Consider the following 25,523-nt stretch of genomic DNA (forward strand, 5'->3'; position numbering starts at 1 on the left):
CCCATCCGCACCTCGGAGGAGCTCCTAGACTCGGAGTTTGCGGATGACACAGCTGTCTATCTTCAGGGAGGTGAGGAGAACCTCCGCCGCTTCGCCTTAGCCATGGACAGGTTTTGCAGAGCTTCGGGCGCTTTGATCAACTGGCACAAGTCGTGTGGGTTGTGGGTCAGCTCTATGCCCCCCCCGACTTGGAGGCCAGTTGACGGTTTTCAGTGGCTATTTGGGATGCTATGTGGGCATTGACATATCTCCGGAGCAGCAGATAGCCCCCCTTCTTCTGAGCATTCGGAAGAAGCTTCTGTATTGGAGTACCGCTCGTTTATCTCTTGCTGGCCGAGTAGTTGTGGCCAACCAGGTTCTGCTTGCTACTATGTGGTACATCACTTCTTGCTGGGCCTTCTCACGGGCGTGCATTGGCCAGGTGCAGAGGCTCATCAGGAACTTTCTTTTGTCCGGTGGCGACGGGCGGCCCGCCAGGGCCAAGGTGGCATGGGCGGTGATCACTCAGCCAAGGGAGAGAGGCGGCCTGGGCATTGTTGATCCTATTTGCCAAAGCCGAGCATTGCTTGGCAAGTTGGTAGTTCGTGGCCTCCTGCCAGGCGCTGAGCCGTGGAAGGAGTTTCTTGTTTCCAGGATGCTCAGCCGCACCCCTTCTCTTAGCGGCCCTTGGACCCCCAGCATCAGGTGGATCTTTACAGAGCAGCGATCCAGAGGAGTGGGCCTTGGCTTCGAGGAGCGTTTTGCAGCTAGCCTTCTGAGGGCCTGGGCGCATCTGAGGCCGTCACTCTTCCAGACTCCCCCGGGCACCGATGAGGATCGCCTGAGGCAGCCTTTGATCTGGAACCCCTTGATTCGTCTCCCCAGTGGCCATATGGTTGGATCGCGGTCTCATGTGTCGTGGGGCCCGCTGAGCTCTGGCCCAGCCCAATCCCTAGACGACTGGATAGGTTTTCAGCAACTGCCTCTCGAGGCTCAGGAGAGGAGACTCAGTGGGATGAGGGGCAGAGAGTTGATGAGACAGGACATTGAGGCGGCCATCCCCCGGGAGTGGCGGACCCCAGTACAGGACCCTCCACCTCCACAGTGGATGGGTGTCTTTACTCGGCATGAGATCCTTCTAGCGGTCTGCGGCACAGCGGAGAGAGTCGCCCCACTCACTTTCGAGGTGGGAGAGGGTGGCCAGCTTCAGAGGACACGACTAGATTTGGATGGGCTCCAGGGATGTATTCTTCAGAGGGTGCGGGTGGTCGGCTTTCATCAGAGACAGTGGTATGTAGACCCCTCACCGGCCTCGATAGGGGAGGACTGTTCTTGGAGATTATGGGCTTGGGACAGCAGGCCTCTTTTTGGCCTTCAGTGGGATCCAGGTGAGTGGTTTTGGCGAGATCCCTACTTGGCCCCTACCAGCCCAGGCATCCCCTTTTTTCAGTACACAGCGAGGCTGGGGCGGCGGATTCAGAGACACAGGATAGCGAGCACCCCGGCGGCGGCCGAGCATTGGCGGCGACAGGGGCTCTCCCTGCCTTTCTTAGGGACTTCTGGCAGCGCCTTTGGGCCAGCTTCCGGCCCCGGAAGGTGACGCTGTTTCTCTGGCTCACAGCGCATAGAGGACTGGCTGTGGGGGCTTGGCTAGCTTTCGGCAGTCACCAAGCGTCCTGCCCTCGGTGCAGGCCATGCACAGGAGTCGCAGCGGCACTGCTTATGGGATTGCCCACAGGCACAGCAGGTCTGGCAGCGCGCTGTCAGGATGGTTTTTGCAGGCTCACCAGGTGAGATGCTGGTGACGTGGGGTGCGGTGGCTTGGGCCACGGACAGCGGCCCGGCCCTTGGATATGAGGACGTCCCTGGCAGTGTGGCCATCCAGGTCTCTGACAGGGCGATGGCGGTGGTTCCGACGCCAGACTTCTCTTCGGCAGCACCTCAGGAGGGGGTCGGGCACAGATGGGAGATGATCAGCAGCATGACGGCTTGGCACATTTGGAGAGCCCGATGCATGGAGGCCATTGACCGCCAGGCGACTCCACCGGCGGAGGTCATACAGGCCCTCTGGGTGGACATCATTCACACCTTGAGAGGACACTGGGGGAAACTCCAGGGCGACTCGGATCGCATGAGAGGGCGCCGCAAGGCTTTCCTCCGCACTTGGCAGCCCGGCCCTTTCCTCACCGCGAGGGGCGAGGATGTCACTTGGCACTACAGGCCTCCAGTTTGGCTTTTCTCACCTCCCACATGTACTATTAGGTAGCCCCCCCCAGAGAGCGGCCAGCCACGGGGGTGGAGCTCAGGAGTTCACTGTGTTTTTATCCCTCCTTGCGAGGTGAGCTTTGTAGCCTTATGGCGTTTTCTCATTAACTAATAGAAGGATCTTTTTTCCGGAAAAAAAAAAAAAGTGATTTGGTTGGGTTTTATGCTGTGTATGCACCCAGGGGAGTGCTAGAAATCATCAGTAGGTTACTGGGGCACTTTTTACTTCAGTTAGTGGAGGTTTTTTCCCCCAGTTTAGCTTAGTTTCACTTATAAAGGTTTATAAGTGATTTGGTCCACCTGGCACTATTTATGACCGGACCATGTGAACACACTATTAGGTCACATCTTTTATGTGGCTATTGTACTTCATTTTATAATAATCAATACATGAGCAATCGTGTTCCTCTCTCTCACTCTCACGTTTCTTGTTAGTGTGCCTTCCAGACCCTAACCCTAACAGCTCAACCCTACATTTTGGTATCAGAGCAGGTTCGCCTGCCCTGCCCGTACAGTTCCACGCCATCAGCTGCCTTCACCTGTCCTGCCTGTACAAGTTCGCCTGCCACTTGTACGGGCAGTTCGCCTGCAACTGCCCGTACAAGTTCGCCTGCCACTACCCGTACAAGTTCGCCTGCCACTACCCGTACTGGTTCGCCATCAACTGCCCTGTACGTACAAGCCCTTCGCATGTTCTGTTCCGTACCCTGCAGCTGTCCGTACAGCTCGCCGTCAGCTGCACGTACAGTCCCTCGCCATCAGACTGCTCTGCTCCGTACAGGTGCCTTCTCTGCTCCGTACAGCAGACAGCAGGCGACCAGCACCTGCTGCGTATACTTGCAGCTCTGTACAGTCGCCGCTTCTCCTCCGTACAGTCGACCAGTACCTGGTGCTGTTCCGTACAGCCTACAGCCGAGAGTACCTGCAATATCTTTTGGGTAAAAATTTACAGCTTTACATGTTTTGAAATTTGGGCATTTTCTCTTTGAAAGTTTTTCTAGCAGATACAGGGAGGTTTTCTTGCAAAAAAACCTCTCGAGGCTTTTGCAAGGCTTTGGGTGCAGAAATTTTGGGCATTTCTTTGGCATTTTGGCACAGTGTGAGCCACTTTTGTTGCTCTACTCAATCAGTGGTGCATTGTTTTGCACATTCAGAGGATTGAGAGTGCAAGCATATTTGGGTCAGTTGTATTCAGTGGACTTTCAGGGTTGTTGTTTTTGGGTTTTTTGATACACAGGTACAACATCGTGCACTGGCATAATGGCAAATCAACAGCAGAGTGATGTGTTCACGTACTTGTCTAAGGAAGACAAGCTGGATGGCATGAATTACTCCTTGTGGAGTTTCATGCTGGAAATGTGCTCGTGGCAAAAGGTCTTTGGGATTTTGTTAGTGGTGATGAACCACGTCCAGGTCCATTGGCTCCAGAGGCTCCTCCCCAAGGGGGTGCTCGTGGAAGAGGACAACAGGCACAGGCACCAAGTCAGCCATTGCCTGTTCAAAGAACAAATGCTCAGAAGACATGGGATGCCAAAGATGCACAAGCCTTATCACTTATTGCATTGTCAGTACAGAGGTCTATTATACCTCATATTCGTTCAGCTGGCTCTTCACGGAATGCATGGGTGACTTTGGAGCAGATGTATGCTGCTCGTAATGAGGCACAGATCTCATTTTTGAAAAGAGAGCTGGAAAATCAAAAGATGCATGAAGGAGATGATATGTCTAGCCACTTGAACAAGCTGCAGGATTTGAGAGAGCAACTCATCAATGTGGATGAGATTATTCCTGAGACACAGCTTGTATCCACCATCTTAAACTCTTTGCCAAGATCCTACTGGCTTTTCATACCTCTTTGAACCTTAGCATGAGGAATGCTATTGAACCCCTAAAGTATCAGGAACTTGTTGCTCTCTTGTTACAGGAAGAGCAAATCAGAAAGAACATGAACATGAACACAAGTGCTGAACAAGCATTTGTGATGACAGGTCAAAAAGGGAAAGGCAAGTCTCAGCCAAAGAGTTCAAATCAGAATTCAGGTGATGGTGGTTCATCTCAGGATACCAAGAAAGGTGATGGACAGCCCAAGAAGAAGGGCAAATGCCATTACTGTAAGAAGCCAGGTCACTACATCACAGAGTGTAGGAAGAGGATTGCCAAAGAGAAGGCAAAGGAATCTGGGATGTCTGTAAATGAGGCCTCTAAAGCTCCTCCGGAGACTGCTTCCTTTGTTGAAGACAGGGATTACTGTTTCTACACATGCAGTTATGATGCCTCTTGGTCTTCACAAGCACTCAGTGTGACAGAGCATGCATGTACTTGGTATTTTGATATAGTGGTGCTTCAAAGCATATTACATCTCGCACGGATTTGTTTTGTAATGTATGGCCTGCCCCTGTTGGCAAGACCATTCAGTGTGCCAATAATGCTTCATATCCAGTTCGTGGCATTGGGGAGATTCAGCTCACAGCCATTGATGGCTCTATTCTTCGCCTTACAGATGCCCTATATGTACCAGGGATCAAGAAGAATCTGTTGTCCATTTCTTCTTTAGCACAGTGTGGTATGCAAGTCAACTTTGATGATGACAAATGCATGGTCAGAGACAAAGCTAATGCCTTGACCTTGATGCTTACTGGTACATTATGTCATGGACTCTATCAGTTGGATGCATTTCAGCCAGTGGATCAGTCTGCTTATAATGCATTCACTCTTACTCCAGCTATGGTTGATGCGGAGTTATGGCATGCTCGCATGGGGCATGTAAATTTTGGTAGTCTTATGCTTATGCAGCGACATAACATGTTGACAGACCTACCTCTTATGGAGAAGCCTCCAGATCACATATGTGAAGGATGTATCTTGGGAAAAATGCATCGGTTTTTTCCTTTCCACGTGATCAGGCTCTACGAGCAACTGCAAAGTTGCAGCTTATACACAATGATCTTTGTGGTCCCATGCAGACGAAGTCATTAGGAGGTTGCTTCTATTTTGCTACATTTACTCATGACGTCTCTCGTATATGCTGGGTCTATCCGTTGACACGCAAATCACAGGTATATGATGCATTTTTGGCCTTTGTAGCACTTGCTGAAACAGAGTCACGATGCAAGGTTAAGACTCTCCGTTCTGACCGAGGGGGGGAATATGTGTCACACATTGAATTCCTTTCTTGAGAGTAGAGGTATCAAGCATCAGTTTACTACTCCTTATACTCCACAGCAAAATGGGGTTGCAGAAAAGAAGAAACGGTCACTCATGGAGATGGCCAGATGTATGTTAAAGGCAAAGAAGCTACCACATATCTTTTGGGTGGAAGCTGTTATGTGTGCTTGTCATATTTTGAATCGATGCCCCACAAAGGCATTGGTTTCCATTACTCCTTTTGAGGCTTGGCATGGCCGCAAGCCTTCGGTATCACACTTTCGTACTTTTGGGTGTCTTGCATATGCACACATACCCAAAGAGTTGAGGAGGAAGTTGGATGATAAAGCCACAAAATGTATTTTTGTTGGGTATAGCCGTGAGAGCAAGGGCTACCAGTTATATGATATTCACTAGTCGGGATGTGATTTTTGATGAAAAATCAGAACTATCCATGGCTAGTTATGATGCTAATCAGGCTGAAAATGATGTGTTTGAAGGTCTACTACCTATGGAGTTTCATTCCACAGTTGGTGATCCAACCCATGAGGGTGCGGGGCAGCCAGCTAATCATGAAGGTGGTGCAGAAATTCAGCAGGAGATTGTGCCAGAAGTTGAGCCAAATATGGGGCAACAGGCTCCACAGGTCAGACAAATACCTAGATGGTATTTGAGGACATTACAGGACAGCCATCTAGAGACTCCTCTTGCTGGCCGTACTCGTAGGGAGACACAGACCAATGAGCATGCACACATCATGGATTTAAATATGGTTATGGCAGCTAGTTTACAGGATGATGGTGAGCCTGATTCATTTGTGGATGCACGAGACAATGTGCATTGGAACAAAGCCATGCAGGATGAACTTGATTCTATTAAAAAGAATCAAACATGGGATTTGGTTGATCTGCCCAAAGGCAAGAAAGCCATTGGTACTAAGTGGGTCTATAAGTTGAAAAGACATGCAGATGGATCCATTGACAGGTACAAAGCCCGTCTAGTTGCAAAGGGCTATGCACAGAAGAAGGGCATTGATTATGAGGAGACATTTGCTCCTACATCCCGTACGTCGACACTTAGGAGTGTCATTGCATTGGCTGCACATCGTGGTTGGGTTGTTCATCAGTTGGACATCAAGACTGCTTTCCTACATGGGGACCTCGAGGAGGTAGTTTATGTACATCAGCCCATAGGTTTTGCAGAACATGGTCATAAAGGGAAAGTATGCAGGCTGAAAAAGGCCTTGTATGGTTTGAAACAAGCTCCACGAGCTTGGTATGCAAAGATAGATGCTTTCCTGCTCACTCAAGGCTTTGTGAACAGTCCATCAGAAGCCACTTTGTATGTAAAGAAAGAAGAGAAAGATCTGCTGGTCATCAGTCTTTATGTAGATGATCTTTTGCTCATGGGATCAAATGATGACAAAATTGCAGCTTTTAAAGAGATACTACAACAGACATTTGTCATGTCTGATTTGGGGCTCGTACACTATTATTTGGGCATACAGTTTGTGCAGGATAACAGAGGCACTGGGTTGTTGCAATCTCGGTATGTTGCTAAACTTCTGGAGAAGTTCAAATTTCAAGATTGCAAGCCTATTAGCACTCCTATGGAGCCTGGGATGAAACTGTCACTACAGGATGACAGTATTTCTTTTGATGCCACTACATATGCTCAGGCTGTTGGGTGCCTTATTTACTTGTGTACTACACGGCCAGATATTCAGTATGCGGTATCTCAGTTGAGCAGATTCATGCACAGCCCGTGATTGTCACATTGGCAAGCTGTGAAGCGTATATTTCGGTATTTGCAGGGTACCTTGTCTCTTGGATTGCTTCATCCTAAGGGGGTGACATGCAGCTATATGCTTACAGCGATTCAGATTGGGCTGGTGATTTTGATACTAGACATTCCACTAGTGGAAATTGTTTCTTTCTTGGCTCTTCATGTATTTCTTGGCTAAGCAAGAAACAGACCACAGTGGCCACTTCGTCTTGTGAGGCAGAGTACAGAGCAGCCACCTCCCACCTCTTCAGTACAGCTTGGAATCCCCTTTTCTGTGGATCTCCCATGGGGACATCAACCGGATTATCCGGTTCGACCTCCTTAGACGCCACATACACGGCACATGGATTGCACCTTCAAAGCTTCCACCGTAAATGCACTTCTATAGAGATGATTTCCTCAGGCTCACAATGGATGGCTTCATGCAACAGCCAGGCTACGTGGGTAATCACACATCACATCTCATGCAGATCGCGATTGGCCAGCTATGGGTATCCTCCCAAAGCCTACGAGTGGAGACAGGGCAAGCAGAGCCCATATTCAGACATGGAGAGCTCATACAGAGACCTCCGGAGGCAAGGATCTGCAGATTATGCCACACAGGGGTCAAGGCAGAGGAGCACTATACCTATCACTGCCTAGTATACTATGAGATCCATGGGAGGTACCACTGTCTCTTCCGTGAGGGTTTTGGCCCATTATCCAGGATCATGGACTTCTCGAACCAGTGTTGCCTGGGACTCTTCCTACTGGAGCTTCGTAGACATAGAGAAACACTCCTAAGAGAGTGTCGGCCACAACCACCACCCCTCCTTCCTTGCCACCCGACCATCACCAGTTTCTTCTAGGCCCATCGAGAGGATACCGGCATAAAGGACCCCATGGGTCCTCCACATGATACCTCAGCTCTACCCCATCTCCAACGAGTCACTTCGGAACGGGCTTGCACACTCCAACGTACCCAGCATCCCCAACCCACGAGACACCAACCACAATCCTCCCATTAGCTCCAGATCCAGGACATGTTCCACCACCACCACACCACCTTCTCACGTGCCATGACAAGAGGGGACCTCTTGGGCCATGGTTGGTAACCCCATCCTCAACACACTTGAGAGAGGTGTACCCTCTACTGGAGGATGATGTCACATGTACCCCTAGTGCTTCATATTTTCAAGCACTCCATGATGAGATTCTCTTGTACTAGTGCTTGTATATTCCATGTACTCTCAACATGATGATCATTGTATCATCCTCTACTTTCAAAGAGCTATGTTAGCTGTACTTGTTTTGTTTTCCTTTTCCATGATGAGACATACCATGGATAGCATTCTATCACTTTGGTCTCATAGACCCATTGGATCTTTAGAAGTTTAATATAACTTTCTTTCTTTCTTTCTCAGATTAGATTTTTGGAAGAGGCTGTGGGACAATTTTAGGTCATGAAAGATCACTCTCTTTCTATGGCACGTCGCACATCGGAACCTGGCGGTTGGCACTTGGCTGGCCATAGGAGGTAGTCCAATGGTCTGTTTGAGGTGTGGCCATCTCCACGAGTCCCAACATCGTTGCCTTTGGAATTACCCAAAGGCTCAGCAAGTCCGCATCTTCAATATGGATCGGGCCCCCTCGCAGAAAGTTATGTGGAGCTCAGTTGCTTGGGCCATAGAGGCCAAGGCCGTCGTGGTGTATGAGGGTGGCGGACTTGCCCTTTAGGTCTCTCATGTTCCTATTTCTGTAATGCCATGCCCATCTCCATCCATTGATCATTGGACTCCAAGTTCTAGCCAAAGATGGGAGATTTGCAACAGTATTGCTGCGTGGCACATTTGGAGAGCTCGATGCAGCGAGGCAATTAAGGGCACACACACCCCGCCAATGGAGTCCATCTAGAGCATCTGTCTTGATATCATTCATACCCTCCATAGATAGTGGGGGAAGCTTCATCATGGCTCTGACCGCATGCGCATGCACCATGAGGCCTTCCTAAAGATTTGGCGCCACGGTCCCTTTCTCACTGACGGTGATGGTGAGCCCACATGTGTGGTTGATGCCCCCTCCCCCCATTGTATGAGATAGCCTTCTCGCCCTAGAGTGGCCAGCCGAGGAGAAGAGCATCCTTCCCCCTTCTTTCTGTTTCTTGATTCTCGTTTCCCTATGTGGAGCCAAGTTTATACTTAGCCATTTTAAAAAAAGGACATCCTGGCTCCACAGCAGTGAGGTAATCATTTGCCAGCTAAACCAAAAGTTGGAGACACAACAAAGCATGCAAAAAAAACATGTCTATGGACTGGTTATGCTGAAAATACTACCCTCCTCAAATGCATCAATTTCCCTTGAGAGAGAAAGAAAGGAAGAAAGATAGATTTTATTAACGTCTTCCAAAAGACCGAACTCGGCCTATGAGACAAATTAGTGTACCTGTGTGGGGTATCCTCTGTCATCCCAACAAAATGAAAAAGAACTGAACTAAAAAGCTCAATTTGGGTGTGCAATAACTACAATGAGTGGGGGAGGGGATGGAGCTCTACTACTAGGAGAATGCAAAGCTATATGCATGGAGTATACAATCATGATATGCAACCTAGCTAGCTCCATCCTGTACCATACTAGGGGTATAAAATGGTATACATCAATGAAGGGGGTGTCCACAGCTCCCTGAAGAACATGCCTGGGTCTGCTCTGAAGCGAGCCAGTCGCTCCGCACCCTCTCTATGACACTGAGCTCTGATCTTTGTCATCTCTCTCTGGTATAGGCGTGGTGTCCGAAAGCCAGGTCTCCTCTGCCTCTTGCGGGCTCTGAGTGTCTCTGCTCTCTGGACAGTAATTCCCTGCTGTGTAGGGGCTGGGAGTGGGATGGATCTCTGAAAAAATGGAGTAATTTGTGTCTGTCGTCCCCCCACTGGAGCTGTCTGAGCCTGTAATGATGTCTCTCTGTGATGCTGTATGTCTAGAATGAATCTCCCCAGTATGCGCTGGTCTGCTGCCTCAAAGATCTTGCGTAGGGAATGTGGCTCTCTGAATAAAATGGGATATCTCTCTCTGATGGCTGTATATGCTCTGCATCTGCATACATAATGCTCCTCACTCTCCACCTCCTCTCTGCACAATCTGCATACCCTCTCCTCTCAGGGGATCCGTGCTGCTCTGCCAGTCTAGATCTCGCTGACCAATAGCCACTCGGGAGCCGTGTGGTAAAAAGCCCTCCATGTATCTAGGCCTCTCTATAAATCCATCATCAGTGATACTCATGAAGTGATCTCTGTGGTATAGCATCTTCGGTGGAAGAGGTTGTGTAGGCGATATCCATGTCTCTCGTGTATAGAGCTGTCATAGGTCTTGTCTCAATACTCTGTTCCTCTCACTATGAGAGAGACGGATATGTGGTGCATCCCTGTCATACTGGAATGGTGGTAGATGATCCATGTCTAGGCCATGTTGTGAGAACCAATGTGTGACCTGTGCATTACCATGATCCTCTATCTCCTGCCTCAACCAGCTGTCTAGATGCCTCAAAAGCTCTGTATGACAATCTGTCTTGTGGCATCTCTCTGAATCTGTCGAGCACGCATATAGTCTAGAATATGGCCTCTACCATCATAGGAGGCGCAATTTCTACCCCACTAACTTACCTAACACCAAATCAAAGCTTATCTAGATAACACTCTAATTAATCTTTCTCTATGTAAACTCTGCTCGGATAATGTCATGAGATACTCACGGTTTGCTGCGTATCATGCGTGCCATCATGAGGGCCTGTGGTCTCTCTATCGTGTCCACCAATGGGTAGCAAGGCCTGGCGCCCATGCCGCTGCTCCATACATCAGTGCCGGTGTGACTAATGTGTCAAATAGCCACCCCTTCGTCCGGGGCTCCTGAAAATGCGCCTGGTGGCACTGTCTCTCTAGCATAGCCAATGCTGCATATCCCCGTGTCAATCTAGCTCTGGCTGCTGAACCCATGGTGAAGCGTGTGGCTGCTGTAGAGAAGCTAACCCCTAGGTACACGTATAATGTCACCACCTCCACCTAGCGTCCTGCAAGAGTGAATGTCAGCTGACTCCTACCCTGTCTCGATGTATGAAAGACCATAACCTTGGTTTTCCTAGGGTTCACAGTAAGACCCCTCTGTGTGCAGATATCATCGAGTGCATGTAGATGCTGCTGTAGACCTCTTGGAGACTCAGACACTAATACAATATCATCAGCATAAAGCATAATATGTACTGAGGTACCTGCTAAATCAACTCCATCTCTGCCTCCTAGTGTAATGAAGTCAGCCACCTCATCAATGTATAACCCAAATAGCGTGGGGGAAAGTGGGCATCCTTGCTTCACACCAATGGTGCTAGCAATAGCCTCTCTCGTGGTACTATGTCAAATGCCTTGCGGAAATCCACAAAGCAGCAATAGAGCTTTCTCTTCCTCACTCTGGCCTGATCAATCATACATCTCAAAGTGAATACATGGTCAGTGGTAGAGAAAGCTCTCCTAAAGCCTGCCTGCCCTGATGAGCGTAAACCTGCTCGCTCAACATATAAGCTAAGCTCTTGCTCCAACACTGCACCATAGAGTTTGGCGAACACGTGGCCAACCATAACCATCCTGTAGTTGCTCGGATCGAGCATATCCCTTGTTTTGTGGATCGGCACAATGGTGTGCATCGTCCACTCTGCAGGCAAACCCTCTGCTAGTGCCCTGTTAAACAGGGGTGCAAGACAAGGAGCCAAAGAATCTACTACATATATGAGATGCCCACCCTAGAGGCCCATATGGTCGGCGGCCTGTCCATGCTGTAGGCGGCGGATAGCTTCCTTTACCATCGAGTGGGTAAAGAAGCTAGTTGTGGTAGGTCGAGGCTCCTGTGGCTGAGGTATAGGTGGCTGCTGTGGGGCGTGGTATAGGCCCTCTGCATATGTGTGCCATGTCTGTGGGTCTGCAATGGGTGTCGGTGTCCGGTCTTTGAAGTGCCGCCATGAGATAGGGCTATCTCTACTCATGAAGAAATGGAAGATCTCTAGCTCCTGTATCTCTGCGAAGGCCCGCCTTTTGCGGCGAGTAAGTCTCCTCATCTCTCTCCTCGACTCCTGCTCTGTGATGGCTCCCAGGGCTCTCTGTATGCAGAGCCGTGAGTATGGGGCTTTGCAGTCGTCATCATACCATCTGTTCTGGGGCATAGTCCCAGATCTTGCAGGCTCTCCTAAGTGGACACGATGTGGGAAGCTCTGTAATGCAGCCGTGTGTAGGAGTGATGCAAGCTGGGCTGTAATGGTATCCATAGGTGCCAGGGGATCCATGAGTAGGAGCCCATCCTCTACTAAAGACCCAATGGGCCTATCAGAACAAAGTGATACAATAATGTCAGAGCATGTCCTCGACCTGCAGCTGATGGATCATGGAGCTGTCATCCGCGGTGAAGAGGGGGGGGAGAGGGGGGGGGGCACTGGGCATGCTGGAGTACGCATGTGTGGTCCAAGGTAACTCCTCTCGGGTGAGGTGGGTCAGCAACAGCCCGAGGTGGGTTGACAGGATCCACTGTGCAACACATTGATGGTCTTGAAAAGTGTGTCGAGGCCCTAGTCCCCCAAGCAAGCCCCCATGTTTTGGTTACAATGGTATCAAAGCTCAAGCTTCCTTTCTTCTATAAGGAAGAAGATCACAAGTGGGGACAACACTCACCATCAGTGATCTTAAACATGGCTAGCTAGTTCACGGTTTATGCTACACTAGATCCTGCTACACTTTTATCAGCCCAAGAGACCAAGGCATCATTTGGTACCATATGCCCTTAGTGTGGCTCTTCCCCCACTTCCTTCCAAAACACCCTTCCCCAAAACCAGTCTCAGCAGAGAATCCCCAAGAGAGCATCCAGCCATGGAGCAGGCATCTCCTTCTTGTCATGCATTACCTCTCCTGTATAGAGGGTTGATATCAGCTTTTAAGTGGATGTACATATTTTTCTGCTTATAGAAGGATCTCTTTCTAGTGTGTGTGGCCAAACCAAGCCCACCGGGGGAAGGGGGGGGGGGGGGGGGGGGGGGGTGGTTGTTGTGGTTTGGAAACATGACATAGCCTCCACCTTCAAGAATATTATTATATTACCCCTGCGAGTAGATGAAAGTGGACCTCTACTAACCTTAATAACACCACGGCAGAACAGCATTTCGACAACTTCCTTTACTATGGGTAGGAGGCCTGCGTGATGCACTCCAATTCCTCTGCGTAGTAAGTCCTCTACTCTCACAACCTTCAGTAACCAAGAGAACGGGGAACAGATTGAGCCTTAGATTGCATAATACTTATCAACACGCTACAGGCCCACAACCAGTCAGACAAAACAGAAAGAAATTAAATAACAAAACATTATTGCAGCAGTGTCTGCCAACAACTATAACCTGAGGCAATCGACGATCGGACCCTTTAAGCCTTGAAAACCCCTTGTTACAGAACACACGGATCTCACTTTTCTCTGATGAACTTGTTAGATCTGCAGCAGTCAAACTGTCTGCTGACTTGTCGCACCGATTTTTCGAAAAGCAAAATACCACCACCTGAAAATTAAAGGCAGTGCATAAAGTTTATTAGAAAAATACTAGAAGCCAAAACACACGTGCTAATAAGCACTCAAGGAGTCCAACCTCCAGTTAACAACTACATATACTAGAAGCCAAAACACACGTGCTAATAAGCACTCAAGGAGTCCAACCTCCAGTTAACAACCACATATACTGATATCGTAAACAAGACTTAAAACTTATATGGTGACAAACTCCCCTACAAACCCCAAGTCTAAAGTTGAGAGCTACCAACACTACCACCGCCCCCAACCTCCACCCCCCCCCGCCCCGCGCGCGCGCGCGCAAAAGCACAGCTCTGTGTTCCGCTTCCCTCCTGTGCCATCGCATCCCCCTGCCCCCCCTCCTTCGCACCCTCGTCTGCCACCACACCTTCTGCCCCACCTCCCCCACCTTCTGCCGCGTTCGCGCAGAAGTGGCCCCCCACTTCCATCTTTTCTGCCCAGCTCGCAGCCTGCACATTCACGCTCAAGTAGCCCCCTCGCCCCCTTCAACCTTTCTGCCTCTCCAGTGCCTGTCGCCCTTCCATGTTCCACCTTGCCCATCCCTTCATTCGAGCTCCCCCCTGCCTCGTGTTCCAGCCCGCCTGCCTGGTGTCTCTGGAACCAAGGACGGATCACCAACATCCATTTCTTGGGCAATGGTTACATCAGGATAGTGTTTGACTCACAGCCCTGGCAGACAGCATCCTGTCGTGGAGCCTGATATCAATTCGGGGGGATATGCTTTCTTTGCCAAATGGGACCATTACTTTTCTCCAGATGCAAAACCTTTAGCCAGCGTCAACGGCTTCCCAGTCACCGTGTGCTTCCCCCGGCTACCTTAGGAGTACTTGGCACTTCTTCCATGGGAACACCCTCAGCCAGGTTCTTTAACACACCCCCCCTTTCCAAATCAATGGCTGCTCAGGCAAGCGGACTCCCCTTGCTCCGGATCCGTCTCACTTCTCCAGAGAACCTACCCCATCAGTTGGCGATCCCCTGCCTCAAAGGCTCGTATTTTCTTTTCTGCAAGTGGAGTTCTCTAGGCCATTGTTTCATCTCTCATCAGATGGGACACCTTACCTGTCCCCGTCATCGCACTGCAACAAACAGGGCATCGGGTGCCTCGGCAGAGGCCACAGCTTCAGGTCCGGAGCCCTCACCCCGAGTCCGGACCTTGCCATCGACCCGATCCCCTGACGGTAACTCCACCCAAGGGGGCGCAACAGAACTGGCAGACTATTGGTGGTCACAACTGCGAGCTCACCCAGGCCCAACGCCAACCACCCCACCACAGCAAAGGCTTCCCCTTGGAATGCCCACTCCCTCAGGCAACGATCACTTTAGAGAAATATTTCGAGCCGTTAGCGTCGGATATCTGCCCCGACCCACCCCAAGATTACCCGATGCCACCATAAGTTCCCCGCATCGGATGACGAGCTTGTCCCCCCCCCCCCCCCCCTTCTGAGGAGCTGAACCAACTGTTGTGTCAAAGATATAAGGCAATGCTATTGTGTTGGAGTCGACAATAAGATACAAATGATATATTAACGATGCAGCACCTATGGAGGGTCAAAGATATAAGGCAATGCTATTGTGTTGGAGTCGACAATAAGATACAAATGATATATTAACGGGCTGGGTTGCTAGTGCTGGTGCCGAAGAAATCTGTCAGGGTCCTCTGTCTAGGTACATCATGCCTCGGCCTCCTGTCTGCCAAGAGGGTCTCTCTGTGTCTCCTGAGCTCAAGTAGAAACAATCCCAGGCATCTCTGATCCTCAAACTCCATGACCCTGCGTAACGGCCCAAAACCCTCTCGGAAGAGGCAGTGATATCTCCCTCGGATCTCATAATAGACTGTACATCGCCAAATGTAGTGTTCCTCTGTCTCTACCTCTTGGTAGCATAGCTGACAAATGCGGTTATCCAAGATCTGATGCACATATCACCCTGTCTCAATCCGCAGCTGGTGTGATGAGGTCCGGATCTGTCCGATGGCACAACGTATCCCATGTGATAGGTGTACATCCATGTACGCTGGGCGGCAGGTGATAAAATCATCCCGTGAGAGATGTAGAAAATGGCTCTTGTAATGAGCCATTTTCGTGCCCAAGGGCTCACGGGGGCTAGTCTGCGTCCTCTCTTTGTCCACTCTGATGATATCCATCCTAATCACGCGGGTGAGATCCAAAACTGGACAATCCAGACTGTACTCAAAGGGTGGTAGTGCCTCTATCCGCAAACCATGTAGGTCAAACCATGATCTCATCTGAGCGTACCAGCAAAGAATATCTCCATCCTCCGCCAACTGTATGGATGAGGTCAATGCCAATCGGGGGTACCTCTGCATGCCCTCCAGCTAATCTAGCTGCTGGTGCCTCCTTCAGGGAAAAACGCAGACCTGTAAAATTAACTCCGAAGTAGACATATGACCTGACGTACTCTACCAGCTCCCCTCGAAAAGTGAATTGAGGCTCTGATCTCGTCACCCATGCCTGTGTGGTGTTAAACACCATAACCTTGGTTTTCCAAAGGTTCACTGTCATATCTCTATCCGCACAGAAACCCTGTAATGCATCCAGGTGTCTTTGTAATCCCTCCGGAGAGTCTGAGACTAGAACAATATCATCAGCATATAACAAGATGGGTATCAACACCCCTGCCAGGCATGCCCCTGGTCCTCCCAATCTGTCTACATAATCAGAGACCGCAGCAATGTACAGTCCAAAGAGGGTAAGCGATAGCGGCATCCATGCTTCACCCCTATCGTGCTGGTCACCGTATTAGATAGTCCGCCTGGAGCTCGAACTCTGCCTGTCACACAAACTCATACAAAGCATATATCCCCCACTGCATATCCTCGGGTACCTCAATTTCATGCAATCAGTGCATAAGCCTGGCACGTGGTATGGTATCGAAGGCTTTGCGGAAGTCCACAAAGCAGCAGTATATCCTTCTCTTTTGTGCCTTGCCCTCTTCAATAAGTGCCCGAAGTGTCAGTATGTGATCCAAGGTAGTAAATCCTCTCCTGAAACCAGCCTGTCCATGTGCTCGATGACCATGCCTCTCTGCCCATCAGCTCAGGTCCCACTCCAATATAGAGCCATATAGTTTGGCCAAGTAATGACCAATCATGATCGTCCTGTAGTTGCCTGGTACCATGGGGTCCCCACTCTTAAAGAGTGGGACAATGATATGCTCTGTCCAGCTTGTCGGGAAACCCTCACAAATGGCATGATTAAACACATGCAGGATGAGCGGAGCCAAAGTGTCTCGTGCATATGAGAAGTGCTCTCCAACAAGCCCATCATGATCCTGTGCCTTTCCATTCTGTAACCTGTCTATCGCATCTAGCACCATCCGCATAGTAAAAAAGGTGCTGCTAGCCGGTCTAGCTCCCAGTGGAGGGGGACTGGGGAGCTGTCCTGGTGCATCATATAGCTCTCTAGCATAAGTATGCCATGCCTCAGGTGCAGTAATCGGAGTACCAGGCTGTCTCTCTTGAAACATCTTCCATGCCCTCTTGCTGTCCTTCCCCAGGAAGAGTTGGTAGATCTCCTCCTCTAGCTTAGCCAGATAGGCTCGTTTCTTCCTCCGCACAAGGCGCCGAAAGATCATCCTGGCCTGTCTATGCGTGTGAGACCCAATGGCAATCTCACGCTGTAGCTGTGCTCGTGTCTCACAACACTCATCATCATACCAACTGTTCTCTGGGGCAGTGCTGGGGGGGTGGGTGGAAGGGATCATAGTGCAGGGAAACGCATATGAGGCGGATGCATGTAGTACACCTGCCAATCCTCTCGTGATCTCGTCCAAAGGGCTATGCGGGTCCAAAGTGAACAAGCCATTAGATACTGCATCTCGGTAAACCCCAACTGTCTCACATGTAAACTCATACCTCGGGTACCTAGGTAGATGAGTGGCTGGCCCATCTCTCGGGGATCTATCTACTAGTGTGAAACTCAAGTATGCATGATCGGCTGCTATGCCAATGGGCCTGCTGGAAATATTGAAACCCCGCACATCAGGTATCAATGAAGGAGATCCCATCAAGTAGTCCACTATGCTCGCTCCCCCTTTAGCGTTCCAGTGTCTAAAAGCATCTGATCCTTGCCATCTCGATAAGCCATTGTATATGACCAACCCATGTGCACTCCCGAGTGTGAGAAAATGCCTGCTATAATCTGTAATCTCCCCCTCATCTTGTGCTGATCTCTGCAACCCTACTTCCTCTTCCATGATCTCCCGGTACATAGCCTCGAGTATCATACAACTCTGTCTGCTCTGTGCCTGTACGTGCATTAAAGTCTCCCAATAGTAACATGTCTCCCATGCTAGCAAACCTCATGATATCATCATATAGTGGTATATAGGGCAACTCTCCTGATGGTGCAAACCTGGAGTGGGCTAGGGGAAAGTAGCATACCACCACATATAGCTCGCGGAGCCCCTCTCTGTATATTCGGACCCACATGTACCTCGCATCTGCATCTCTATGTACCACACGTATTTTGTCACGAAGCAGCTCCCTGTAAAGTATTGCCACTCCTCCAAATCCTCTGGTACCTCCCACTGTGCGTGGTTGAGGGCGGAAAACCGATTCCCATCTATAACCCCGTACGTTAGGAAGCCTCTTGTTTGTGCACTGATGGGTTTTCGTATACATAGCAATATCATTGTGTCTAAAAGTATCCTCAAAGTATCCTGCATCTGTTCTAAGGCTCCATTGCAATTCCACACCGTAAATCGCAAGGTCTCATCGGCCGCGCACCGTCAAGTGGGCCTCCTCTCCGTAATGATGACTCGGCCATCTCCGTATACCGCCCATTTTTCCCTCTTTCCTTGCCTCAAGCACACGCGGCATGTGTTCCTTCCGGTGTGCTATTTGTGCCGGTGTAAGGTCCTCATCCAAATAAATCTTTTCCCCCTTAAGGGCCATCCTTTTGGAGAGGAAGGCCTTCTTCTTCTCCAAGTCACCAAACCTGATGATCAATATCTTCGCCCTGGTTTCATCTCTGCCTACTCGCCATGCTATGGTAATGGGTAAATCAATGGCTCCAATTTTTGTTGCGAGAGCTTTTGCATCCTCTTGGGGATTTCCCTTATCTTCCCACCCAACTACACGTACATGTAAGGCACGTGCCCGTCTCTTGGCTTCCTCTTCCAATGTAGCATTCATCACCTCTACTTTATTGACTGGTGTATCCTTCTGTTTTTTTACTACTTCAATCCATGGGTTGACTTCCTCAATTTGTTTCTTTGTGGCACTGGCAATTTAAGCCCATGAATGCATTTCCTTCTCACCTGCAGCCACTTTTGCCTTACATGATTCCAAAGTGTTTTGCATTTCTGTGATGTCTTTTTCGCGGCCAGCCATACATGTCTTCAAACTGCCTTCGTACAAAGCAACTGTTGTGCCAAACTCTCGGAGCATGTCATCCTTCCAATTCTGCATCTCTCTTTTCATTTCCGTGTGCATCAAGGCTTGGGCTAATTCCATCTCAACCCATACTTGGGCTTGCATTTCTCCCTTCAATTGGACATATATCTCTTCCTTCAGCGTTTTGTATATCACTTTCCTTCGGGTATGCCTCTGCTCGGTCCATTCCTTTTCAAGCTTCTATCGCATGGTGTTCATCTATGTCCTTATGTGAAGCTCTATCTCCTCATAAAGGGCCTCATCTCATCGGGCCATTTTCGTAATCCTTCGTGAGCCAGGGGACATGATTCCTTTCCTCAGTCTTCTGCGGTAGGCATTTGGTGCCTTCGTGGGGGTGTGAAATGTTGTCTCACCATCCTCTTCCCCCTCCAGGCATTGAGACATCTTTTCTCCTAGTAGTTGTTGTGCCTTGGGGGCGTGAGCAAGGGTGGAGGGGAAAAGGGAGGGCGACTTGCGCACAGGGCAGCGAGCAAGCCTACAACGGCGGGGCAGAGCAGACCAACGAGGTGGCCTGCGCACATGGCACCAAGGCAGCCTACAGAGGCGCGAACTGAGGCGGGCAGAGAGAGAGAGCCCATGTGCTATTCAGCCTTGCGCATCCCTGCAGCCCAGGAGTCACCAGAGAAATGAAATGAAATGATATATTAACGTCTCTAAGAGGCCATAGTGGCCTATGAGACCAAAAGTGGGGAAAGAAACTAGTTGTGGTAGGTCGAGGCTCCTGTGGGCTGAGGTATAGGTGGCTGCTGTGGGGCGTGGTATAGGCCCCCTGCATATGTGTGCCATGTCTGTGGGTCTGCAATGGGTGTCGGTGTCCGGGGCTCTCTGAAGTGCCGCCATGAGATAGGGCTATCTCTACTCATGAAGAAATGAAAGATTGGTCATGTCCACTCCCGGCTAGTTCAGGTGTGAACGCACCTTACTCACAGGCACTTTTTCCCTGTGTGACTGGACACAGGTTTTTTCCCCGTGTGAACACACTTATGTGTGTTGGGCACTTAGCCCTAGGCTTTTGAGTACTCACTTGTACTTTCATTTCATATCATTATTGAGTACATCTTTTCAACCACTCTCACGTTTCTCTCTGCTTGAGGTTGGTGGTGTGTGTGTGTGTGCAGGCTAGCTTCCCTCCTACCCAACATTAGTATCAGAGCCTGGTTAGGGTTAGGGTTTACCCACCTGCTGCACTTCAGCCTTGTGCTTCAGCCTATTGCACACTTTACACGCCACTCTCTTATTTTTTTACTTTTTTTAAACAGCTGTGTTTTTCTCGTCCCTGCTATTGGCGACCTGTACTACCCGTACTTGCTGCAACAGTCCGTCCGTACGCTGCTGTGCGCTATCCGTACGCTATACTGTACCGCCGCCACCTGTCAGATCTGCACATCATGCGATCGTACAAGCACCGGCGTCGACTGTACCAGCGTCGCCCGCCACCCTCTACGCTACCCAATTTGCACGGCCGCCACCGCTGTCGCCTGCAATAACGGCGCCCTGCGCCACCTACGCTAGATCTGCGCCTACCTTTCGTCGACGCCATCGCCGCCTTCGCTTGTGCCGCCATACGACGCTACGCTACCCTGCCTCAGATCTGCGCCACCCCTGCATCGCCGCTGTCGCCTGTAACAAATCTACGCCGCCGTACGTCTGTACCTACACCCTACACCGCCTCAGATCTGTGTGCCGCCTCATAGCTCGATAGTACCTGCATCCCAGATCTGCCCAAACAACTCCAAATCTCATATCTGCAAGAATTGAGGGATTTACAAATTTCTGATCTGAAATTGCACATATGGCCTGTTGAAATTTGGGGCTTTTTACCATTGAGCCTGCAATTGCAACATTGGCACACATTGGCATTGATTTTAGCAGATTTGGTGCATAATTGCACTAGAACTTTGGGGATTTTGCAAAAATTGACACTATTTTGCAAAAATTGGAACTATTTGCAGGCAATTTTAAGTATTACAGGCACATTTGGTTGGCATTGGGGCATTTCCCCCAATTTTTTGGGTATTACAAGGACATTTGGTTGGCGTCGGGACATTTCCGCCAATTTTTTGGAGCATTACAGCATTTGGTACAGGTGAGAATCGCATTAGCACATTTACAGGTGCAAACCCAGTTCAGATTTGGTCTAATTGGCTGCCTAAAAATTATGGCTTTTCTACATTGAGCCCATTTTTGGAGCATTCGACCAATTTACCTTTGATTTGCCAACATTTGAGCACTTGCAGCTTTTACAGGTGTCAACTGATCGTGTTTTTCACGGCACATGTATACATTTGTGGTTTGCTGTAGTATATGTATGCCATTGTGGACACTTTGACATATTTGCATCATCGTGCAGTACACTTGCAGATTTGGAACATGCATATGTATTTCTCGTGGTGAGAGGTTCCCTTTCAGTCCATTGATTATCTTGCTATTTATCTCCCGCATTCTTACGGTTTCGCTGGGCATTGCCTACTGGTGGTGACTTGCGACAGATTTGTTGTGTTATCATGGCCAACAATAATAATGACCTCTTTGGAATGCTATCTCAAGAGAATAAGCTCAATGGGGATAACTACCCTATGTCGGCTTATATGATGCGTCATGTTTTGGTTGCCAAGAATGTATGGTTGTATGTGGATGGGACTGAGGAGCGTCCTCTTGCACCTCTGCTCCAGCGAAAGGTGAAGTGATTCCCGCTCACCCTCCTACAAGTCCACCTCCTCGTCTTCCTTCTACTCAGCAGCAACGTACTTGGGATACTAGGGATGCTCAAGCCCATGCATTGATTGCTCTCTCGTGCCGCAAGCATATCATTCTGCACATTCGTCTTCCTGCACCACTGCAAAGGGTGCTTGCGATACCTTGGCGGCGTTGTATTCAGGTCGCAATGAGGCTCGTGTAGCTTACCTTCGGGGCAAACTTAAGACTGACCACATGCTTGAAGGTGACTCTATCGATCAGTACCTTACGCATGTGAAAGACCTACGAGAGCACCTCATTAACATTGATGAGGTCTTGACAGATGGCTATCTTGTTCAGACAGTTTTGCGTAATTTGCATGACTCTTATCAGACATTTGGGACCAATTTGCGGTTGTTGGCTGGCAATGCATCTAATGCGGTCACTTTTGACCACCTTGTGACTCTCTTGCTCAGTGAATGAGAAGAGCAATCTCGTTCCAACGGGAACAACATGATGTCTGCTGAGTCAGCAATGGCTGCTCCCTTTCGTGGGAATAGATCTGGGCCTAAACCTAGCCCATCGGATCCTCCCAAGACAGAGGACAAGCCTGAAAAGAAAAAGCATTGTACCTATTGCAAGAAAACAGGGCACACCATAGAGGAATGCAGGAAGCGTATTGAGAGTGAAAAAAAGAAGAAGCTGGCATCTTCTTCCAAAGGTGTAGATCATGCCAATTTGGCTACACGTGTCAGCCTTGACCCTTACATCTTCATCTCCTGCTGAGATGTCTTCTGATGCCGTTGCTTTTGATGACTATGCTCTATAGTCTGTACTCTATGGTATGCATTGTCTAGCAGATGCATTTCAGGGGGGGATTTTACTTAGCCACATGCAGTTGGTGATGCCTCATGGTCATTTATGCTTGTTGACCCTTATGCTGGTCTATGCTAGACGCTTTCTCTTATGTGATGTCTGCTAGAGATGCCTTTTATGTTGTTTTCCCTTGCAGCGGGATTGTTTCTACAGTGTTGACATTGTCACTTTCTCACACGTGATGTTTACTGGGAGTGCCTTCTACACACTTGGCCAGTGTTGGCTTGCTCTCATGGTTTTGACATGTCACATGTATATTATTCATTGTGGGATCATGCATCTTTACACTTGCCATACATGCCACTGATCATGGCATCGCTGAGAGTTTACCTATCCTCTCATAGCATTGGCTGATGCCCGCCTCGAGCCCCCATTTTCAGCTTTTCCCATTGCTGAATTTTTACTTTTATCAGCCCTACCATTGCTGATTTTTCCTCATCAGATCCTCCATTGATGAGTTTCACTCTTAAAGCTTACATTGCATGTCTCACAGGCATGACGTCTGGATCCTGTTGCCTTTACACATGCGTATATCTGCTACCTCTTCTTATGCTTATCACTGGTGCAATTACAGAGCATTGATGTGGATTACATGCAGTTCAACTTGGCATTTGGTACTTGCCTTCAGGGGGGTATCATGTGATGCCTCTTGATTTGATGCAATTGATGTCCACATGATCTTTGCCATGCATTTCTGGTGATGCATTTATATACTATTGTGCTCTAGCATTAGCACTATGGCATTGGGGATTCTCCTTTTCCCTGTCATATAGTGCTTGCTTTTTCCATTGGCACTGCAGTTCACTCTTACTGTGGAGCATAGTGCAGGGCAGCATTCACAGCTTTATCACCCTGCTACTACCCGTTCACACGATTCACTTGAGGGGGATTTGTTGGTCATGTCCACTCCCGGCTAGTTCAGGTGTGAACCTAGCTTACTCACAGGCACTTTTTCCCTATGACTGGACACAGGTTTTTCCCCCGTGTGAACACACTTATGTGTGTTGGGCACTTAGCCCTAGGATTTTTAGTACTCACTTGTACTTTCATTTCATATAATTATTGAGTACATCTTTTCCAACACTCACGTTTCTCTGTGCTTGAGGTTGTGTGTGTGTGTGTGTGTGTGTGTGTGTGTGTGTGTGGTTATCAGCTTCTTTGTCACAGTATTCTCTTTTCTTCCATTGGATCAGATACTGGGCCTTATGGACCCTCTGGCTACAGCAAAATCATGCATATCTGAATTCACCCCTTCAGCACCCTTATGAGTTCTTCCGAGCCTCGTTGCGGCAGTCCTTATATGATGCCGTGCATGAGGAAGTTTTGGATGTTTCTTGTGTTCAGCTTTTCTTTTACTGTTTCTGATGGATAGGGCATAGGCTCTTTTCTTGAGCACTGCGCTGATCTTGCATAGAACTTTTTTACTGCTGTTTTTAAGTTCTAGGGTTCAGACATCCTCTTGATGTCAAACCCTTTTGTACATTTATGATATAATGCAATTTTAACTGGTTTTACAAACAAACAAAAAAAGTGTGTGTGTGTGTGGGCTAGCTTCCCTCCTACCCAACAAAGATGCGGAGAATCCGTTGCCAAACCTGACGTGCCTTCGGACAATCCCAAAGGCAACGTCATTGAGGGATGGCCACATCTCGAACATGCTCTTGGTCTGCCTCCAATGGCCAACCATGTGCCAACAACAAAACTCCTATGTGCCAGCAGCCACAAAAAGAGAGTGATCTTATGAGGTCGAAAGATGTCCAAGAGCCTCTTCTAGAAATCTCAGAGAGCGCGATGAGAGGCCCTGAGTCTATCAAGTTCCAATTGCTGCCGGAGTGCCCTCGACCTTAGGCATCTGGATCCTAGAGCCAGGCCGTGCAGTGTATGCAAAAAATGGGGTACTCGGAGTCTCCTTCCTGTCTACAAGATTACACCAAGTCCACTTCCCCAAGTCCCACTGGAGGCATATGATCGGCCAGTTCTCCCAAATCCATAAATGCCAAAGTCTCTCCCTGGCCACCTTGGCCGGTGGTGGGTCAATGCATGGAATCCGATCACCCTCACCCTCTATTATGTGCATCCCATGAAGTCCTCTAAGGGGGGCTATGATCTCACTAATCTACCATGAGATCCAATCGAAAAAGTGAGCAAAGTGGAGCTCTCATCTGCGCCATGAACTACCAAGAGAATATCATGCTTAGTAAACACTCCCAACCCCACTGCGGGGGAATAGGGTCAAGAATCGGGGTCAACCACTCTGGAGGAATGGTCAAGTCGATGTCGAGGTTGAGCCGGATCCCAGTCAGGCCTCTCTCATGAGCCACTGGGGGAAGTTGTCTGAATGCAAGCCAATGACCTGGCAGGGTCTCAAAGCTCCCCAAGATACATGAGGCCTCTCTCATGAGCCACTGGGGGAAGTTGTCTGAATGCAAGCCAATGACCTGGCAGGGTCTCAAAGCTCCCCAAGATACATGAGGCCGAGCCCTTGGCATGTGACCACTAGGTAAATGGATCAAGGGATTCCAAAAATCAAGGGCTGTCCAAGACGCTCCTCGGAGGCTTCCAGAACAGACTGCTAAAGGGCCGGCCTGAGGTGGTCCCAAGCTCCTACTAAAGCGGCTGTAAATCTGTCCTTAGAAGCTGGGCTAAAGCCACAAACCTGCATCTCCATGAAGATCCATCTAGTGCTCTGCGGACAAGGGCCCCCCAGACTTCGGTGTACGGGCGGATATCCTGGCCAGGAGGAAATCCTTCCATGGCTCGCCGCCTGCAAGGAGTCCTCTAACAATCAGCTTGCCCAGAGGGG

General features: G+C 49.3%; 1 protein-coding gene across 1 annotated transcript in view; it reads right to left on the reverse strand.

The window, feature by feature from the left end:
• LOC147606274 (RNA helicase, ATP-dependent, SK12/DOB1 protein) overlaps positions 1 to 25,523 on the reverse strand; it is a 225,069-nt gene that overhangs the window by 69,870 nt on the left and 129,676 nt on the right. Inside the window, exons 14-15 of the mRNA XM_086792575.1 lie at positions 13,568 to 13,723; positions 13,309 to 13,419 (exon numbers count right to left, since the gene is read on the reverse strand). Coding sequence (XP_086648701.1) covers positions 13,309 to 13,419; positions 13,568 to 13,723 — 267 coding nt within the window. The remainder of the gene's footprint in view (positions 1 to 13,308; positions 13,420 to 13,567; positions 13,724 to 25,523) is intronic.

Source organism: Cibotium barometz, chromosome 58 (genome assembly GCF_041138505.1).
Source record: "Cibotium barometz isolate CiBa-2024 chromosome 58, ASM4113850v1, whole genome shotgun sequence".
NCBI classification, from domain to species: Eukaryota; Viridiplantae; Streptophyta; class Polypodiopsida; order Cyatheales; family Cibotiaceae; genus Cibotium; species Cibotium barometz.